Raw genomic sequence first — 21,537 nt, 5'->3', positions numbered from 1 at the left:
CCAGGTGAAATAAGGCCAGAGTTCAAATCCCATTGATGATGCAAGGAACTTTAATGGGCTTTTTTTCACCCCATGGCTGCGTTAGTTGGTCTCAGGTGTAGATAGCAAGGTTTGCTATCTACACCTGAGGCACAAGTTGTTCACAACTTTGGCCTTTAGGCAATAGAGCTGATTCTGTAGAAAGCAGGAATTAAGAGCTAAAAGGATTAAGAATTAATCGCTGCCACCTTAAAAACAAGTGGTGGTGATACAACCACATCTACTATACGGAGAAGTCATGCTGATTAATTGCTATCTATGTGTTTAGTCATTGGCAAAGATTAAGGCATATTCCCAATGTGGACATTGGCTCTGGTCTACCTATTTTCTACTGTAAGCAGCTTCTTCTTCTTCTTTAATGCTGCCGAATGGCGTTTGCGACTTCGTTTTGATATTGTTCTCTGTCTAGCGCTGCGTGTAGAATTTGTGCTGTTGTCATGTGAAGCCAGGTGTTGATGTTATCTAGCCATGCCATTTTCGGTCTGCCTGGGCGTTTCTTGCCTTCGATCTTTCCCTCCAGGATGAGTGGTAGTAGGTGATATTTTTGTTGGTTCCTAGCGATGTGACCTAGGTATTTGCATTTCCTGCTGATGATGGTTTTGAGCAGGTCCCGTTCCGTGTGCATGTCCTGCAGGGCCTGTGCGTTGGTTATCTTGGCTGTCCATGGAATTTTCAGCATTCTTCGGTAGAGCCACATTTCGAAGGCCTGGAGCTTTTTTGTAGTGGCTGATGTTAGAGTCCAGGTTTCTACACCGTAGAGCAGTATTGGCCAGATGTAGCATTTCAATGTGCGTAATTTGAGCACGATGTTCAAGCTTCTGTCGGTGAGGAGGGTTCTCCATTTGGTGAATGCCTGCCTGGCTTGTTCAATTCTGCTTTTGATTTCGGCCTCATGGTTCAGCTGGTCATCAATGAGCACTCCGAGATACTTGAAGCGGTGTATTTGCTCTAATTTTTCGTTGTTTAGTTTGATCGTGATTTTGCTTGCAGTCCTGCTGACCTTCATCACCTTTGTTTTCTTTTTGTTGATTCGTAGCCCCCATGCTTGGCTTTCTATGTCCACTTCGTTCAAGATGGTCTGTAAATCTTGTTCTGAATCCGCTATTAGTGCTGTGTCATCGGCATATCTTAAGTTATTGATGTAGTGTCCGTTAACTTTTATGCCGATGTTCTTGTCAGCCAGTGTTTGGTCGAAGATCATTTCCGAATAGATGTTAAAAAGAATGGGAGATAATGGACAGCCTTGCCGGACGCCTTTTTTTATTGGAATTGGGTCTGTCAGATCGTTGTCATAGCGAAGCCGGGCTGTTTGATTCCAGTAGAGAGTTGTAATAAAGTTGATATCATTGTTTTCAAGCCCAAGTTTTCTCAGTCGGTCAATTAGGCGGTCGTGGTCTACTGAATCGAAGGCTTTCTCGTAGTCAATAAAACATATATACACGTCTTTTTGATGTTCATAGCACCTTTGTAGCAATATTTGTAAACAGAAAATTGCTTCTCTGGTGCCTAGTCCCCTGCAGAATCCGAACTGTGTGTTTCCTAGTGCACTTTCGCACTTATATCTTATCCTTTGCTGAATCACCTTGAGGAAGACTTTTAGCACCTGGCTCATTAGACTGATCAGCCTGAAGTCTTCGCATTTCCGGCTGGTAGCCTTTTTTGGTAGGGCCACAAAGATGGATTGGAGCCATTCGGATGGAATGTCGTTGTTGTTGTAGATTTGATTGAACCATTTCGTTAGTTGTTGGATGTTGCTGTAGTCTAGTTGTTTCAGCAGTTCCACATGAATCTGATCAGGTCCACAGGCCTTGCCTGGCTTTGTTATTCGGATGGCATGTTCCACTTCAGATGTTAATATGTGGAGATTGTCTTCCTGTGTTTGTTGTTGCGTTTCTGCCGGTTTTCTGTTGGTGCCGAACAGATTGTATATATAGCTCTTCCAGGTGTCGAGTTTGGCTTGTTTGCTTAGTATAGGTTGATTGTTGTCCGTATATAAACTTGGGATAGGAGCCGGTTTGTAGATGTTTCCAGCTTCTTTAAGCTTCTTGTGCAGGTTATAGTTGTCATTTTTCTTGATTAGGTCTTCGATTTCTGCACACTGATCTTCCATCCATTTTTCCTTCGCCTTCCGGATTTCCTGTTTGATCTTTTGTTGTATTTCTTTGTATTTTTCCCGGTTGTTGTTGTTTTTGAATATTCTCCGTTCATCCATTAGGTCTAGTATGTGCTGGGTCATCCACCGTTGTTTCTTTTTCGACGCCTGATGTCCTAGCAGGGTTTCTGCTGTTTCATTGATGCACTGTTTGAGTGAACGCCCGAATGCTTGCACGTCTGTTGTTACTGCTTCGATCGATCGGATTGTAGTGTCGAGATGAAGCTGTACTTGTCGTCTGTTGGCGGTGTTCTTCAGTTTCTCCAGGTTGATTCTTTTTGTTGTGCTTGTGCGTTTGACTGCTCGTAATTTGAGACGTAGTGTTGCTGTTACTGGGTTATGGTCTGATGATATGTCAGCTCCGGGGTAAGTTTTTGCATTGAGGACACTTGACTTATATCTGATGTTGATTAAGATGTAGTCAATTTGATTCCTGACGATATTGTTGTCAGAGTCTTGTGGTGAGGTCCAGGTGTATAGTCGTCGAGGTGGTAGTTTGAACCAAGTGTTGGCAATGCTAAATTTTTCTTCTTGGTAGAACTGGACGAGTCTGTCGCCTCGTTCATTCCGTGTCCCCAAGCCATGTTCTCCGACTATGTTTTGTAGCTTTCCTTGACCGATTTTGGCATTAAAGTCACCGAGGATGACCGTCATGTCGTGCTTCTTCAGCGACTTTAAAGTGTTGCTTAGCTTGTCGTAGAACAATTCAATTTCTTGATCGTCTTTGTCCGCTGTTGGTGCGTAGACCTGGAGCACATTCAGGTTGATCTTGTTGCCTGCTAGCTGTAGTAGTGCGATTCGTTCCGATATTGGGGTGAAACTGGTGACTTTGTTGGCCAGTTGTTTGTGGACAATGAAAGCGACGCCGTACGTCTGCTTGGTGTTCTCTTCTCCTCCGGAACAGAAGACGTGGTGGTCGTTTGATATAAACTTCTTTGTTCCAGGCCATTTGGTTTCACTTAACCCAAGTATGTTGATGTTAATGCGTTCCATTTCTTGTAAAGCATTGGCTAGTTTTCCTGGTTGTAGTAGGCTTCTAACGTTCCATGTAGCTAGTTTCAGAAAATTCTTCGACGCAAGCTCGGAGATTCTTAGCACCCCTGCCCCATTCAAGGGACGCCGAGACTCGGGGCCGTGGTTTATTTTGCTTGCTATCATTGAAGTTTTCCAATTTTTAAGCAGCTTACCAGACATTTAAGAGAAGTGATTTTCCTTTATCCCAGAAATCCATCTGTTGTTTGGCAGAAATGAGTAATCCACACTCACTAATTTTCATCTGTGTCTGTTTAAATGGTAGGTTCAAGTGGTCCCTAAATCAGTTTTGTTTTAGCTGCTGTACAAGTAACCATACAATGCCTAAGAGGAAATCCTTGAATATAGTGGAAAAAGTGAGTGCTTAATAGTGTAGATCATGGCAATAAAAAGAAAAAAAAAAAAACACGCTTTAAAATTTGGTATCCCTGCCAGTAGAGTGTCAACCATTCTGAAAAACTGTTTTGGTCCTCAAACTGTTTGAGGAAACGGGACCCAGTCAGAAGCATGCCAAATTATGTCTGTATGAAGATGTAGATGAAGCTGATTCAAGACCAAAACATGCCAATATCAGGACCATTATTTCTGGTGAAATGGGGTTGTAATCGAAGAAGCCTGCACCATTGAAAAGAAACAGTTAAAAAAAAAAAAAAAAAAAAAAAGATGGAGGACTACAAGCCCAAAGACATATTTAACGTTGATGAAACAAGTCAATTTTTTAAATGTTCGCCTAACAAGACACTGACTGTTAAAGGTGATAAATGAAGAGAGAGAGAATTAGTCTTGGTTGGTGCAAATATGACTGGTAATGAAAACCTGAAGCTTTTGGTAATAGGCAAAAGTAAACAACTGTGATGTTTCAAAGGAGAAAAGTTGTTAGATTCGGACTACAACTACAACAAAATATCTTGGATAACAAATGAAATTTTTGAACAGTGTATGTTAAATTTCGATAGAAAGATGACGAAAGTACACAGAAATAACGCACTGATTGCTAACTGCCCCACCAACTTTCATTCTGTAATTTCGAAACTTACAAGTGTAAAGCTTGTTTTTTTCCCTGAATACCTCGTCCCAACTGCAGCCAATGGACTGAGGTCTTATGAAGAATTGAAAATGCACTACTGAAGGCGCATACTGAAAAAAAAATTATACTAACAATAGAAACCCACCAACCTATAGATTCTGTTATAGATTTGCAGATGGGCATATCAGAGTTGGCAAAAGTGTGGAGTCAAGAAGTGACAGAAACAATGATTAAGAATTGTTTTGCAAAAATGCCAATTAACAGCAGTGAGAGGGATGAACTACTACATGATATTGAGCAACGTTGGGAAGAACTCCAAGTGAGAGGGTTGATCAGTGGAGAAATTGTTCTTGACGAATTTTTAGTAGTTGATAATGATGTCATAGTAGCTGAATATCTGAGTGACTCCAACATTTTGGAGCGTATTCGAAGACGTAGTGACAATATCAATGATGAGTTGGATGAAAATGAGGGCAACAAGGGCAATATTAAAACTTCCAAGCATGAAATGTTGGCAGCATTTTAAACTTTGCGTCAAGGCTTTCGATGTGGAGAAAATATATATTTGAGTGTTTAAACAAATGAACATTTTTATGAACAATGTACAGTAAAATCCAGTGTACAACAAAAAATAACCAAATATTTTACGAAATACACTAAGAGCCAGTTATAGTGATCAACGTTTGCAAATTGAATTTTGATTCTAATAAATGCCGATTCAAATAAGCAAAAATCGACAAATTTTATTCAGAGACTATAAAAATAAAATGACAAATTTACACTTTATTACCAAAGGTTTATTACCAATTAAATGATACATGAAAATCAGAATGATGTGAAAATCGTAAGTATAAAAATAAATTTATATTTACATACATAGCTTAATTAATGTACATATTAATTAAACATAACATTCTGTAATATGATTATAATTTAAAAGTCACTTATTTTAGATTGCTTTACATTATCAATACAAGGTCTATTTATAGATTTTTCGATATTGTATAACAGTCTATATTCACAATCACCTGCACCAGTTTCTTCCGATGTGCTCTTCAGGACAGTTATAGCTTCATGAGTTTGCTGTTTTGCGACTGGAATTCGGTCAGTTCTTCATTTTCCTCCTCGTTGTCGAAATTATCACTAACAGACTGGGCAATTTCTTCATATGTTAAACCTCTAGTAATTTGTAGTTCACCATCTAGGTCCACCTAATTATTAAACTCCTGTTCACCCATGTCTTCATGCTTTTCAACGTAATCAGTATCATGACTTAGCTGACCATCATGAATAATTAATTCTAATTCACATTTTTTGAAACAGTTGCTAATGCAGGTTTCGGAAAGTGCATTCCAGGCACTCATTGTCATATGAAGGGCATCTAGAACAGTTATCTGCTTTTCGATATCGGATGATGTTCCCAAACCATCATCTATAGACTGGACGACTCTTTGCCTCACATCCGATCTATAAAAGGTCTTAAAGGTTTTTATTATTCCCTAGTCGAGAGGTTGAATCAGTGATGTGGTATTCAAAGGTAGAAAAACTAACTCAATGTTTCTGAAAGTCAACTTTGGATGAGCTAGGCAGTTGTCCAAAACCATTGCATTTTTTTGTTTTTGTTTTTCTTATGCAATTGAAAATCCCATTTATGAAGATATTCTTCAAATAAAGAAACTGTCATCCAAGCATTAGCCTTATTGGCATATTAAACAGGCAGCTGTTTTATTCCTTTAAAATATCTAGGCGATTTACTCCTGCCTATAATTAACAGCTTCATTGATTGTTCCCATCATGTTGCACATTAAAACAACTGTAATCCTGTCTTTGATCTTTCTTGCGGACTCAGAGGAATTTTTAAAAATCACGCAATGGTCTGGGGTAGCCCTGTAGTTACAACCCTGTTTCATCTGTATTAAAAATGTCTTCACGATTATAAGTGCTTAACACATTTTGCCAAGAGGTTTTCAACCAGTTGCTGCAGAACCATCAGAATCCTGTTTTTTTTCAGTGAAGTTTTTTTCGTAAACAATATCATGCCCCTCCTTCCATTTTGTCAGCCATCCGTCCATCGCCTTAACTCTCCGTGCAGTTTTTCAGCAAAATCATTAGCTTTTTGAAGAAGAATGCTACAAGGCCTTATACATCTCTGATTGAGGTGTAAAAGGCCTTGAATGGGTTGAGTACACTGAATTCTGATGGGATTCTTCTGCTTGCTCAGATTATGAACCTGAGGAGGCATAAATTCAAATTGAGGAAGGACGGTTGTGGAATGGATGTGCGGAAATTTGCCTTCAGCCAGCAGGTGGTTGATTGCTGGAATGAGCTTCCATCTTTAGTGGAGGTTGATAGCTTAAACGGATTCAAGGTGGACAGGCCTTTGGAGGGAAAGGATATGTGAAATTGTTTTTTTTTTAAGCTGATCTGTTTGAACCAAATGAACAGAACTTCATCTACTGTTTGGCATTTCCCTTCACGCTTCCTTTTTCTGGTTTCACTAATCATATTAGTATTTAATGCATGACGTGATTTTAATAATTTTGATAAAGATGACTGAGGCACTCCTAATTTTACTGAAGCTTCCCTTTGAGACATATTACCTAAGTTTAATTTATCGTATGTTTCTATAATTTGTAACTTATCTTTTACACTCAAATTCACTCTCTTTCTGTTTACTGACATTTTTTTTTTTTTTTTTTTTTGGATAGTAAAATTTAAAACACAGTAAAAAAGAAAAGCGTCAATCAATAACAAAGCACATGGCACACACAAATTGTAACTAACACGACACATGCAAGTGAGATGAAGTTCAGATAGAGAAAGGAAGAGCAGATTTCAGTGAAGGGGAAAACACATTTCACCATAATAAAATGAAAACACAGAATTCCAGTTATCAGTATTATCACAAATGCAATAAGACTGAGCTTACTACCTGTTTACTGCATTAACAGAAGAGCCCAATAAACCGGAAACAGCAAATTGGTTTATGGTTATGACCTCCAGAAATGTACTTTAGAAAAATATAACAGAGGTGTTCAAAATTGATTCTTATAACTGAAAATGTGATTCTAATAAACAAGGAAAGTATAGTGCGTTTTATTGATTTGAATCGGTACTTTGAAATTTTATTCTATAAGGTGGTTGATTCTAATAACCAGTGATCACTACAACAGGCGCTTATTGTAATTCTTAAAAGTGTACTAATATATTGTGTGCATCATGTAAGTAGTCATTTCTTAATGAATTAATTGTTTTAAAATGTTAGAAAAAATTTATTCATTCCCACTTATTTCTGATTTATTTCCCATCTTTTACTATATTTATGAATGTTGAATTACAGTATTTTTCATTGTTGAAAATGTTATATTTCTGTATAACAAATTTTTCAAGCAAACGATAGATTATTATATATATATATATGACTATTTAGGAAGGTTAAAAGAGAGAGAGAGAGAGAGAGAGAGAGTGAGAGAGAGAGAGTGAGAGAGAAACAACCACTAATCCCTAACTGCCAGTTAATGCACAACAGATATTTCAATGATGCACCTATTGGATAAGGTGTGTTAAGTGATGGGATTTTTGGTGCATCAGCAACTTAGATCATATTGTACCATTATCTTCTGTTTGATATATACAGTACTCTGCTGTGCATGGATCTTTCACTGCCTCTCTGAATTTGTTTTTGACTATCATTTACATTTTTCCTGAATGTATTTTGGACTTGTTCTGAAACACTGAAAATTACCACATTTTGCTGCATCAGATGAAATACTTGTTTTTTCGTATTACAGTCAAATTTATCATAATTTTTTGTGTTGTATAAATGATAAATAAAATTAACTGTGTTTTTCACATATTTTATTGGCATATTTATTGTTTTATCCAAACTCCCCATTTTGGAGGATTGTATCCAATTTGGTTGGTAAGGGATTACTGTATGGCAACTCTTAAATAAACTTATATAAATAAATCTGCACACTCCAATGATAAAATAATACTACATAACTCACACACCTGTATACTTTCGTGCACGGTACCTTTCCCATGAATAAAAGCCTGACATTGGATAGTTCCTGTTATTGTCATTAAACTACCACAGTATCCAATATGTGGTTCCAGATTTTCATTATTATTGTCCACTGCCTGCAAATACAACATTAAAAATACTAATTCCATAATAAAGCTGATAAACACATTTTATGCATTATTACAGATTTGTTTATCTGTAATAATGCATAAAATGTGTTTATTCATATTAATCATCTAAATCTGAATGAAAATAGATTATTAATATTAAAACTATAACAATTAACTCTGGAGTAAATAATTTTGATTAATCCTAAGCACAAAAAAAAAAAAAAAAAAAAAAAACCAAGAATGAAAGGAACTGTTCACTGCAATAATACGTAAGTTGAATTCAATAAATTACGCAAAATTCATGGAGCATCAGGTAAAAAATTCAACACTGCTGTTCAATTAATGACTAAATCAAAGTCTCTCTTCTAATAACCCAGATATTACTAAATCACTGTTATAATATTATGTCACTTTATTACACCATATTAATATTGTATCAGTTTATTCTTAGTACAGCAGGCCCTCGTTATAACACGGTTTGCTTTACACTGATTCGCTATAACGCTGTCACAAATCACTATAATGACCTTTTACAGATTGCATTTTTGGCATATTTAACGAAATCGTTTCATTTGATGGAGTCGATAGCTTTAAAATGAATAACAAAATAGCATTAAAACGTTTCCCACACCGACTTGAGAAATTTTCCCACACTAATTTAATTGCAGTACAGTGACTTGTTACATAATTCCGAGATCAACATTTTAAAAAATGAAGTATATTGCTTGTAATATTTGCGTTATATGCATTTATCCGAAGTCTAGTCATCACTGAGTACAGTATTAGACATCGTGCGTAATGGACAATTTACTCGAAAATTGTATCATAATTAATGCAACCAATGCAGTTTCATTTTCGAAGAGTTAATAATGGTGGATAAGAATGAAAAACAACAACGTCTGGACACAGTATGAAGACTACAAATGTAAGAAAAAGACTGAATTTGAAAATTAAATTAGACGTTTTGAAGCGAATCGATTCCGGTCAAAGACAAGCGGATGTGTGCCATAATTTAGGACTGGCAAGTTTAACTGTAAGAACAATTATAAAAAATAAAGAATTAATTTTAGCAGCAGAAAAGACAGCTGTTCCACTGCAAGCAACTAGGGCTAGGCCGGCTATTGAAATGGAGAAACTTTAATTAATTTTATTGAAGATAATATCCAATACAGAATTCAGTTAAGTTAAATATTATAAAAAAAAAAAAAAAGAGAGAGAGAGAGAGAGAGAAGCCTATATGATGATCTGAAGAAAACCCACCTAAAAAAAAAAAAGTGGAACCATTTAAAACTAGTAAGGGCTGGTTGAATAGATTTAAAATCCAGGGAGAAGCCCCAAGTGCAGATCAAGGAGCCGAAACTTTAAAAAAAGAACTTGTTAAAATTATTGAAGAGGGGTATTATGTGTTATACTTCTCAACAAGTTTTTAACATAGATGAAGCAGGACTTTTTTGGAAATGAATGCCTAAAAGAAGTTTTGTATTGAAAGAAGAAAAAACATACCAAGTTTCAAAGCGGCAAAGGATTGGTTGACTTTACTGTTGGGTGGTAACGCTTGGGGGGGGGGTTAAAATTAAAACCCCTTTTAGTTTAGCAGGAAGAGGGCCAAAGTACAGTGGTTAAAGTAATACAAGATCATCTTGCCAGGAATGCAGTTATACAGAAATTACAGCATGCATTTGTTAAGGAGAGATCTTGTTTAGATATTATAATGCAGTAACACAGCAACTGTATTCAAAAACTGATTTTGATAGTATATACTGTGATTGAAGTAAAGCATTTGACAACACTTTCCACATGGATGGCTGTACAACTTGGATAACTACGGCATTAGGGATAAATCAAGCTTAAGGTCTAAGTTTGCAGATGATAAAAAGGTTGGCAGTGTGTTTAATGACAGCGATCGAGGCATACTATTGGAACAAGACCTAGAAAAATTAGGTAGGTGGGTAATTGGGATTTAATGTTGACAAATGCCATGTAGTGCATATGGGTAGTGTATGTATTGTGCCAAATGTGTCAATCCTGTAGACAGCCAAGTTATTCAAGGAGGAGAGGGCCAGATGATTATCAAATTCTAACAGGGAGTTAAATGATTTTGTAATAAATGAGCAAAGTGGAGGAGAAATTGTTGAAGTTAAACATAAGAAAGGCACCTGGGATGGATGGAATCTATCCAGTTATATTAAAGGAGGCAGCAAAGGAAGTAAGCAAACTCTTAGCCATAATTATGAGAGCATCGTTGGACTCAGGGGGAAGACCCACGGACTACAGATGTGCAAATGTATCCCTGATTCACAAAGGGGGATCAAAGAGTGACACAAGTAATTACAGACCTGTTAGTTTAATTTCTGTTCCGCAGAAAATAATGGAGTCAATGGCTAAAGAAGCATTGCAGTATCATCTAGACATGACTGCAGTAATAATTCAGACACAGCATAGATTTGTTAAGGGATAGTCTTGTCTGACAAATTTGATTGGATATTACGATGTAGTTACAAGGAAATGGATGAAAAAAATAATTTTGATATCAAATACTTGGATTACAGGAAGAGGGGTATTAATGATGCTGTTGCAAATGGAAGACTACTATACAAATTGGAGCAGAATGGCATTAAGGGCAAGTTGCTACAATGGATAAAAGGATGGTTGAGTAGGAGAAGACAGAGTGGTGATCAATGGGTACTGCTCTACATGGGCTAATGTTATTAGTGGTGTCCTTCAGGGTTCGGTGTTGGGCCCATTGTTGTTTTGTATATTTATCAATGATATTGATGAAGGTATATCAAGCTTAATGTCAAAGTTTGCAGATGATACAAAGGTTGGCAAGTTGTTGATAGTATGCTGCTGCAACAGGATCTGGAAAATTTGGGTAGATGGGTTTAGAATGGGAACTGAAGTTTAACATTGACAAATGCAAAGTACTGTAGATGGGTAGCAGTAACCCCAGAGAAATGTACCAAATATCTGGTGTTACACTCAGGGTAGTGGAGAATTAAAGGGATCTGGTGGTAACTGTCCAGTCAGATATGAAGTTTTCTGAGCAGTGCAGACAGGCTGCCATGCGGATCTTCATGAAGTCTTGTCACTGATATACAGTAATTTTGCAGGGCTAAGGAGGTGATTATCACCTTGTATAAGGTAATGGTTAGGCCACACCTTGAGTACTGCGTACAGGTCTGGAATCTTCATTCTAGGAAGGATGTAGAGCTGATAGAATGAGTACAGAGAAGGGCAACAAGACTGATTAAGGGAACAAAGAGGTGCTCTTATGAAGAAAGGCTTAAGTTCTGCAAATTGCAGCTTCTGGAAACTAGGCACCCGCAAGGTGATCTGATTGAGGTGTATAAAGTTTTGAAGGGATTGTGCAGGCTCAATGCTGATGGGATTCTTCCTCTTTCTCAGATTACAAACCTGATGGGGCATAGATTCAAACTGAGGAAAGACAGTTGTAGAACAGATGTGTGGAAGTTTGCCTTTAGCGAGCAGGTAGTCTGTTGTTGTGGAGGTTGATAGCTTAAATATATTCAAGGCTGAACTAGACAAGAATGAATGGATTAGTGAAATGGTAATGGTTTTTTTTTTTTTAGCTGATGCTCTATAAGCTTGCTTTCTTGCATCATGTGCCTCTACTAATGCTAATTGCTACACTTTGATAAAGGGATGGCTGAGTGGGAGAAGACAGAGTGGTAATTGATGGACTCTGCTCTTCGCGGACTAATGTTATTAGGGGAGTCCCTCAGAGTTCAGTGTTGGGACCATTGTTGGATTCTATATTTATCAATGATAGAAATGAAGGTATATCAGGCTTAATGTCCAAGTTCGCAGATGATACAAAGGTTGGCAGGGTTGTTAATGACAGTAATAACAATATGCTACCGCACATTAGCTAGAAAAGTTGGGCAGATGGGCTGAGAGGTAATGCCAACTGAAAGGTTACATATGGGGTTACTGCTACCTGTATGCTAAGTACTGCATATGGGTAGCAGTAACCCCAGAGTAAAGTCCCAACTGTGCAGTACAACACTCAGGGAAGTGAAGAATGAAAAAGACTTTGGGATAATTGTGCAGTGAGATATGAAGTGTTCCGAGCAATATAGATAAGCTGCCAGAGCAGCTTGTGGATTCTTGTCAATTATATACAGGAATTTTGTTAGCAGGGATAAGGAGATGATTATTCCTTTGTATAAGGCAATGGTCAGGCCACACATTGAGCTACATACAGGCTTGGATGCCTAATTTTAGGAAGGATTTAGAGCTGATGGAATGAGTACAGAGAACGGCAAAGAGATTGGTGTGTGTGTGGAACAAAGGGTTGGTGTTATTCTGGGGACTATCTGGGTTGGTGTTATTCTTCTGGAAACTAGGCACCTTCAAGGTGATCTAATTGATGTGTATAATGCCTTGAATGCCTTGAAAAAACTCAGTGCTGATGTGATTTTTCTTCTTGGTCAGATTACACACCTGCTGAGGGCATAATCTCAAATTGAGGAAAGAAAGTTGTAGAATAGATGTGCAGAAATTTGCCTTCAGTCAGTAAGTGGTTGATTGCTGGAACAAAACTTCCATCTGTTGTGTAAGTTGATAGCTTAAATAAATCAAGGATGTGAGAATAGATGGGTGAAATGGGAAGTTTTTTTTTTTTTTTGGCTGATGCTTCATAAGCTTGCTTTCTTGCATCATATGTCTCTATTAATACTAATGCTAACTCATTTGAGTAAGGTTTAAACATTAATTCTTTTATAATGAGATGATTAAGCAAACATTCCTCACTGCCATGAATTTCAAGAGAGACAAAAACATTACAGATAACATGAACAGTTTCTCTTCTAAGTAGATAAAGAGCAGATATTCACCTCTTAAAACAGCTAACAACATAAATGTTTATGAAGTACAATTAGAGTTGCATTTTCATTACATTATCAAACTGATGTCAGAAGTTTTAATTTTAGTTTTAAATGCAACAGAAAATGGTCAAAGTATGCACATAAGGACAAAGCTCGCTGTCAGTGGCTGTTTCAAATGCTCAGGATATTTCACTAGTATATTAGTAAAATGTCCTTGCATCCTATTTCATTTTCAAAATTAATCTCTTCTGGTGTCTTTAAAATATATTAAATTTAAGTTTTATAAAATTGAACTATATTTTTACAGACAAAACTCTTAATCAATATTATATTAAACTGTAAAATGTTAAATACAGAATATTATTAGTATGATTTTTATTGTCTGTCCTTTTTCTTACCATTGGAAGGAATAATTCAACATTGTAACATTGCTGTGATGATTTGTCTCTATCTCTCTGTTTACCTTTCTTAATTTCAGAGGAATGACTCAGTGGTTCTTCTGCTTTTCTCATAGTTCCATTAATCAAAACTTGAGCATCTATTATACTTTGATACATTGGACTAAGACCTGCATCTAATTGTTTTAGTAAAGAATACGTAGTTTGTTCTTGAGGAACTGGAATTCTAAGGTCTAGTGAAAGGCGTGATTCAAGTCTATGCCATTTCTGAAATCCCTGGAAGGGTTTCCACTCAGCTGGATTTGAAGTGCACTATTTCAAAAGATAGTATGAACCAGAGCTATAATGATCAATACATTCTATGTTGATATTAATATTTGTAAAAGAACAAGAGAAGTTTACCTAAATATAATATGTAGAACACGTCCATATGATACTCTCCAGAAATTAAAACAAAAACAATTAAAAAAATCGAAAATACTACATTACAGTAAGAAATAATTAACAATAATTAAAAATCAAATGAACACAATTAAAAATCAATTTAACGAAAAAAAATTGCAAAACAATTTTCCTTCCTAAAGCTGACAATGCTTTGACTGTATGTCGTGATCACAGGAATGAAAATTACCGAATAGGGGTGAGCATGGAACTTAAATAGGGATTTTTTGTTGTTGCATATAAAGGACCACAATCAGAGATTAGATATGGCCAGCAAACATTAACAGAATTCTCATGTAATTTAATTTCGATGGTTTCTGCAATTAATAGTCTCGTATAATTACGTTGGACACTAAGTATTTTGGCCTTGTTAAATAAAAAAGTATGTTTTTCATGCTTACTCTAGATGCAAATAAAATCCAATTTAACATCCGGTATGCTTCTGCATTATAACAGCTATCACCTGTTCACCTACAAAAGATCAATTATCTTTAATCGATTTCTCAATGCTTATAAATATTCAACGACGGAATCTGCTTTGGGCCCAGAAATACAAATATTAACCAGCAGATTCTTAAACAGGGGTTACCCACTTGCTACAATAGACAGAATTAAGGTACAAGCTAAGGATAGAATACAAAAAAAATACACCAACCAACAATAGTAATATCAAAAAATACTTTATTTCTGTCCCATATGTTGAACAGTGGCACAAACAACTTAACAGATTCTTTAAAGATACTGAATTTAAAATTGTAGCCAGGCCAATACAGAAATTAGACACTATACTGAACAATCCTTTCCTCATTTGCAAAACACAAATAAATGACCTAGTATATAACATTTCTTGCGATGACTGCGACTCGTCTTATCAGGGTTCTACGCGGTTTCCTCTGAATTTTTGTGTTAATCAACACGCAGCCTCAGTTCGTGCTTCTCGTTCAGCAGCGTTAGAATTAGCCTTTCATGCCGTTAATGAAAAACATACTTTTTTTTTATTTAACAAGACCAGAATACTTAGTGTCCAACGTAATTATATGAGACTATTAATTGCGGAAACCGTCGAAATTAAATTACACGAGAATTGTGTTAATGTTTGACAGCCATATCTAATCTCCGACTTGTGGTCCTTTACGCACAAGCGAGGACAAATAATCCCTATTTAAGTTCCATGCTCATCCCTATTCGGTAATTTTCATTCCTGTGATCATTACATATGGGCGAAAAGCATTGTCAGCTTCAGGAAGGAAAATTGTTTTGCAATTTTTTTCATTAAATTAATTTTTTACTTAATTTTCAATTGCGTTAAATTGATTTTTAATTATTGTTAATTATTTCTTACTGTAATGTAGGATTTTCGATTTTTTAATTGTTTTCGTTTTAATTTCTGGAGATTATCATACGGAAGTGTTCTACGTATCATATTGAGGTAAACTTCTCTTATTCTTTTACAACTATTTCAAAAGATAAAAAAAAAACACACACCACAATATTAAATTTAATTAAATTTTATCATTATATGTAAAATTACAAAAACTAAGAAAATTAATGAACAGCTTAAGGCTAACAGACTAAATCTGTGTGCAAGAAATACCTTATCCTAGCTAAATATATATATATATATCTCAAACTCTATTTTTAGAGTTTGAGATATATACATTTATATAAAATATGACAAAAATCTTGCAGCTAAATACACCAGTGTCCAAAATTTAAATTATAACCATATTTTTGTATTTAATTAATATAACTGCATAAATTTTTACACAATAGTTGTGAGCTGATAAATATATTTAAGACATCAAAATAAAATTTTAAGCTCTATAATATGAAAATGAGAAGGGTGGCCTAAGTGCATACTACATTACCACTTATTTCTCATCTAACACAGTATAGAACATCAATTGGAAGGATGGTTACAAGTTGGGTGGAAGGAGAGCTGAGGGATCAAATGGGAGTGCAGCAACACACGATTTTACTCATTTGATATTATTAATCTTAAACTCCTCTGCTGAAGAATAAACAGGACTGCAATCCCCTCCCCAAATGTATCAACAAATATTTCAAGGTTGTTGTTGTTGTTGTTGTTATTTTTGGCGCAAGGGCTGCTTAGACCATATTGCGCCTATCAGTGATGTGAAAGTTATCAATGGTGACTGTTATGGAAACAGTCAGAGACGATTATATAATTTTATTCGTTTAAGAAAGCAGAATAACTCCAAGGGATTAGCATCGTTGCCTATGATATGAGAGAGTTTTAAAGGTTCTTTTAGATTTGGAAGGAAGCTGAATGAACATTGCCGAGCATGTTTGTACAGAGTGCATTCAACAAGAATGTGCTTCATTGTTAGCTGACAGTTGCATTGAAAACACTGTGGAGGATCATTTCGTGTGAGGAGAAATAGGTGAGTAAACTGGCTGTGGCCGATTCGTGCTCTGGTTAAGATTACTTCTTCCTTTCTGTTAGTACGAAAACTAGAGGTCCATAACTGTGGTTCTGGTTTTATTTCCAATAGCTTATTATCTGTTTGAGCTTGCCATAGAAGTGTCCATTGTTCCTTACATGTTCTTCGTATCATAGGTATGTAATCGACATATGGAACGCAAAAGCCTGAAGATCATGGGTTAGATGGATGTTTTGCGGCATAGTCTGCGCATTCGTTTCCTGGGATCCAGCAGAAGATGACTACTTGCTGGCGTTCCTGAATAAGAATCATCTTACTTCTTATGGTTTTTATTAAAGGATTGGTTGGTGAAGAGGTGTTTTGTAGTGCTACTAGTGTACTCTGCGAGTCAGTATATATTATACTTTTTTTAATGGAGAGATGGACAATATTTTCTAGGGCAAGTTTAATGGCGAATAACTCAGCTGTATAACTGCTGCATTCAGTAGGCAGAGATACAGAGATGGTATTAGAAGGGAAAAACTGCTGCAGCACCTACTCCACTATCAGACTTTGATCCATCTGTGTATTTTTCATGAAATGCGGATAATTTTGTGTGTGAGCAGTATGAAGTTGTCGCACGTTAATATTTGCAAGGGAATCTTTTCCCCAGTTCAGGAAGTAATTGTCACAGGATGGATTAATACAGGACCATGGGGGAACTGAAATGTTTGGATCTTGGAGGACTTTTTCAAGGTGTACATTCCAGCTTTCAGATAGAGCCTGCAATCTGATGCCAGTAGGTTGGACTGCTCTGGATTTATTTCTGTAGAACATTTTAAACTGTGGATCACTAAGTATAGGCCAAATTGGATGGGTAGGCCTTCTTTGAATTTTAGCGGCATAATTCAGAAGTAACACTTTTCTTCTGAGGCAGAGTGGAACTTCATGGGCTTCAGCGTAGAGACTTTGTACTGGCGATGTTCTATAAGCACCTGTAGCAATCCTGAGGGCAGAATGTTGAACAGGAGCAAGCCGTACTAGCACACTCTCCCTAGCAGAATCATACACCGGGGCTCCATAATCAAGATGAGATCTAATTAGAGTTCTTTACAGGTGAAGTAAGGTGTAACGGTCTGCACCCCATGTTGTAGAAGAAAGAACTCTGAGAATGTTCGTTTTTTTCTGGCAGGCTGTCCAGAGATATTTGATATGTTCTAAAAAATTAAGTTTCCTATCAAAAATTAGACCGAGGAGGCGAATGCTACTCATAACTGAGATAGGATGATTTGTCAGGTGTAGCTCTGGGTCAGGATGCATCCCTCGTTTGTTACAAAAGTGAATGGCACTAGATTTTTGATGAGATAGTCTGTAACCATTCTGTGTCATCCATAGTTCAATATTGTTTAGTGAGATTTGTAGTTGCCTTTCAATGAATTTCATATTCAGCGAACTGCAGGAAACAGTGAGATCATCGGCATAGAGATACGAGTTCACAGTGTTGGGAATACATTTGGTAATATGATTTATTCTCAATGCAAACAAAGTAGCACCGAGAACTGAACCCTGTGGGACTCCTTCCTCTTGTATATAGATTTGCGAGAAGACTTGTCTATAGCGAACTTGAAAAGATCTATACTGAAGGAAGTTTTGTATGTAGCATGGTAAGTGACCTCTCAGGTCAAGGGAATGAAGATCTTTTAAGATACCAAAACGCCAGGTGGTGTCAAAGGCCTTCTCTATGTCAAGGCAGACCATGACACAATGTTCATTTTGAATAAATTCATTCCTGATATTTGTTTCAGCTTTAACCATAAGATCTAGGGATGAGCGATTTTTTCTGAAACCAAACTGGTTATCAGAGATTAGATGTTTTGAATCCAGATACCATGTTAATCGGCGGTGTATAATTTTTTCTAATGTTTTACTCAAGCAACTGGTAAGACAGATGGGTCTATAATTGTGAGGGATAGAATGATCTTTCCTTGGTTTGGGAATTGCCAGTACATAGGAGTGATGCCAGTGAGTGGGGTATGAATGTTCAATGAATATACGGTTGTAAAAGGTCAGCAGCAAGGATAATGATTTATTGTCTAAGTGTTGAAGCATTATGTAATATACTCCGTCGGGACCAGCAGCACTGTTCTTTGAGGAATATATAGCTTTTTGAAGTTCGATCATAGTAAGTGTCTCATTGTATGGTAGAGAAGCAGCGGTTTTGAAGTTAAGTTTTGATTTTTCGCCTGAAGCTTTGATCTTCTGAAATGACGGATCATACGAGGTCGAGGCAGACAACTGGGAGAATACTGTCCCTAGAGTATTCACAATTTCTACAGGAGTAGAGAGCTCCTGTCCATTCCAGTTGAATATTGGCGAGGATAATGGAGGAAATTTGCCATTTAGCTGTCTTATTTTTTTCCATATTATTCTTACATCAGTATTTTTATTTACTGAAGTTGCAAATCGGATCCAAGAGTTTTTTTTAGCTTTCTTTCTGATGTGTCGGGCTTTGGCTCTTAGTTTCTTATAATTTATAAGATTGTTGGTGGTAGTAGGGTATTTGCGAAATATATTCCACGCTCGGTTTTTTTCTTTTTTGGCATCCTTACATTCATCGTTCCACCAATAGTTTATGGGTCTGTAGGTGTCTGATTGTGATTGTGGGATGGCAATAGATGCAGCTGCTAGAATTTCTTTGGTGATATGATCAGTGGCTGTGTCAATTGGGAAAGATTCAACGATCTGTTTATCAAATGAAACACGAGGTATACTTGGCCCAATCTGCCTCGGAAAATTTCCATTTTATTTGATTTTTTGCAGTTGAAGAGTGTGATGTTTGGATCTTACAGATTAATGGGTAGTGGTCACTGTTCAGTGGATCATCTAGAGCTGTCCACTCAATATTAGGAAAGAGAATCGGAGAGCATATAGATAGATCTATTGCAGACACTGTTCCTGTTGGGAGATGGATGTAAGTAGGTGAACCAGTATTTAGGATGGTTAAGTTTTGTCTGTCAATGAGCATTTCAATGAGTTGCCCTCGTCCATCTGCATTGGGAGAACCCCACAATGGACGGTGTCCATTGAAGTCGCCCAATAAACAGAAAGGAGTTGGCAACTGCATTATAAGATTTTCAAGTTCGTGAATAGTACACGGATGATTGGGTGGTAGATAGATCGAAACAAGAGTCAGAGAGTGATGCCAATTGCTATTCGGGTAGCAACGGCTTCTATAGAGGTTTGTAAAGAAATGCGTCTGCATGGGACTCGCGAATCTATGAGTATGGCTACTCCACCACGAGCATTATTTGAAATAGGTCTATCTTGTCTGAAAAGAGTATAGTATTTTATCAAGGGAGATACCTGAGGAGTCAGATATGTCTCCTGTAAGCAGATGCCCACTGGTTTATGCTGCTTAATTATGTTGTATATGTCATCAATGTTGCTCCTAAAGCCTCTACAATTCCATTGGACAACGTTGTTCATTGTTTCAATTTAGATGAAGGAACTGAATCTGACTGCTTTTTGGAAGTCTGTTTGGCACGGTCAATTTTAATCCTATCTATCTCTTTTTGAGAAAACAGGTCTTTTGTCTATTTCATCCTCTGGATGGATCTCCAGAATGGTTTCTGTATCATCTTGATTGGAAATTTCATTAGTATCCATAAGGGAGGAGTCAAATGTCTGTTTTTGATTAGAATCTGCGTTATCTGCTTGGACGGATCTTACGGGATCTGTATCGGCAGAAGATGGTATCGTGACTGGTGTATTGTTAGCTCTAGTAGAAATCTGTTGCTTTGAAGGTTAAGGTAGAATCTGCATTCCTCATTCAGAACTGAGCGGGGAACGAGCCCATCTGCATTGGGAGAACAATGCAGATGGGCATTATTCTCCCAATGCCCATCTGCATTGTTTGGAGGTATTGATGTATCAGTCTGCACTGATACTGAATGAAACTTTTTAGAGACTTCAGCATACATGCGTCTAGGTGTCATTAGTTATATTTGCTTTCTTGCTTCTGGGAATGAAACTTTCTTTTCTATTTTATATTTCTGGATTTTTTTCTCATATTTCCATTGTTCACAATTTTTAGAAAAGGCTGGATGGTTACCTTTACAATTGGGGCAGAGCGGAGCCTGGGCTTTACAGTTAGCCTGGGAATGATCTTTTGAACCGCAGTTAGGACATACGGAGTCTCCTCGACAGACTGTTTGTGAGTGTCCGAATTTCTGACACTTGTAACATCTTATTGGGTTCGGAATATATGGGCGAATGCGACAATGCAAATATCCTGCTTTTACTGATGAAGGTAAATTAGGTGAGCTGAATGTCAAAATTATGCTGCGAGTTGGAAGGAGTTCGCCATCTTTTTACATCATAATTCGTTTTGCCTGTGTGACTTTCCGGTCCTGCAGTTCCTGAACAATTTCTTCTTCTGATACATTCATTAGGTCCCATTCAGAAATAACACCTTTGGATGAATTAAGTGTGGCATGTGGGGACACCTTAACTGGAACTCCACCAAATGAGGTGAGTCTGAGTAGAGACTCCGAGTGTTTGGGGTTGGTGGTCTCAACAAGCAGGTCGCCAGATTTCAGTCATCGTACCATTTTAGGGGAGCCAGCTATGCTTTCAAGACATTTTTGAATGAGGAATGGTGATAAACTACCCAAGGATTGGTTAGTTAGCGAATGCAGAATCAGAAAACTTGGGTTTTCCATTCGGAGAGCATCCCTCCTCAGTCTCTTTGGATTGGATGAATCATTATCGGGTATGTGCAAATCCAATGAATTTGGATTTGCAGTCGTAATCAGTGGAAAATTGTCACAGTCCATGTTTTGCTCCTTTTGGCCCTGGGGGTTGGTTTTACCACCCAGATTTCCGGCCCCGCCACGGGGAGGCAGGAGCAGTGCCACAAGGTGACCAAGCAGCTAAGTTAGTTAGTTAGTATTATTAGAAATAAAAAACAGAAAGGTAACTTTCCTTTCTGGGCCTTTGCCTACTTCTTCTAGTGCAAAAGAGCTACACTAATTAATAAATAAAGAAAACGGTTGTTGAAACAAAATATAATCTATCACTT

At 37.0% G+C, this 21,537-nt stretch overlaps 1 protein-coding gene across 1 annotated transcript in view; it reads right to left on the bottom strand.

Moving 5' to 3' along the window:
• LOC150081618 (protein odr-4 homolog) overlaps positions 1–21,537 on the bottom strand; it is a 121,518-nt gene that overhangs the window by 43,750 nt on the left and 56,231 nt on the right. Inside the window, exons 6-7 of the mRNA XM_090379472.1 lie at positions 13,633–13,944; positions 8,265–8,393 (exon numbers count right to left, since the gene is read on the bottom strand). Of these exons, the coding sequence (XP_090235598.1) occupies positions 8,265–8,393; positions 13,633–13,944 (441 nt within the window). The remainder of the gene's footprint in view (positions 1–8,264; positions 8,394–13,632; positions 13,945–21,537) is intronic.

The sequence above is a fragment of the Mastigoproctus giganteus genome, chromosome 8 (genome assembly GCF_048544385.1).
Source record: "Mastigoproctus giganteus isolate SK-2022 chromosome 8, ASM4854438v1, whole genome shotgun sequence".
Classification (NCBI taxonomy): domain Eukaryota; kingdom Metazoa; phylum Arthropoda; class Arachnida; order Uropygi; family Thelyphonidae; genus Mastigoproctus; species Mastigoproctus giganteus.
The sequence above is the reverse complement of the archived record's forward strand: the minus strand, read 5'-3'. Positions and strand labels throughout refer to the sequence as shown.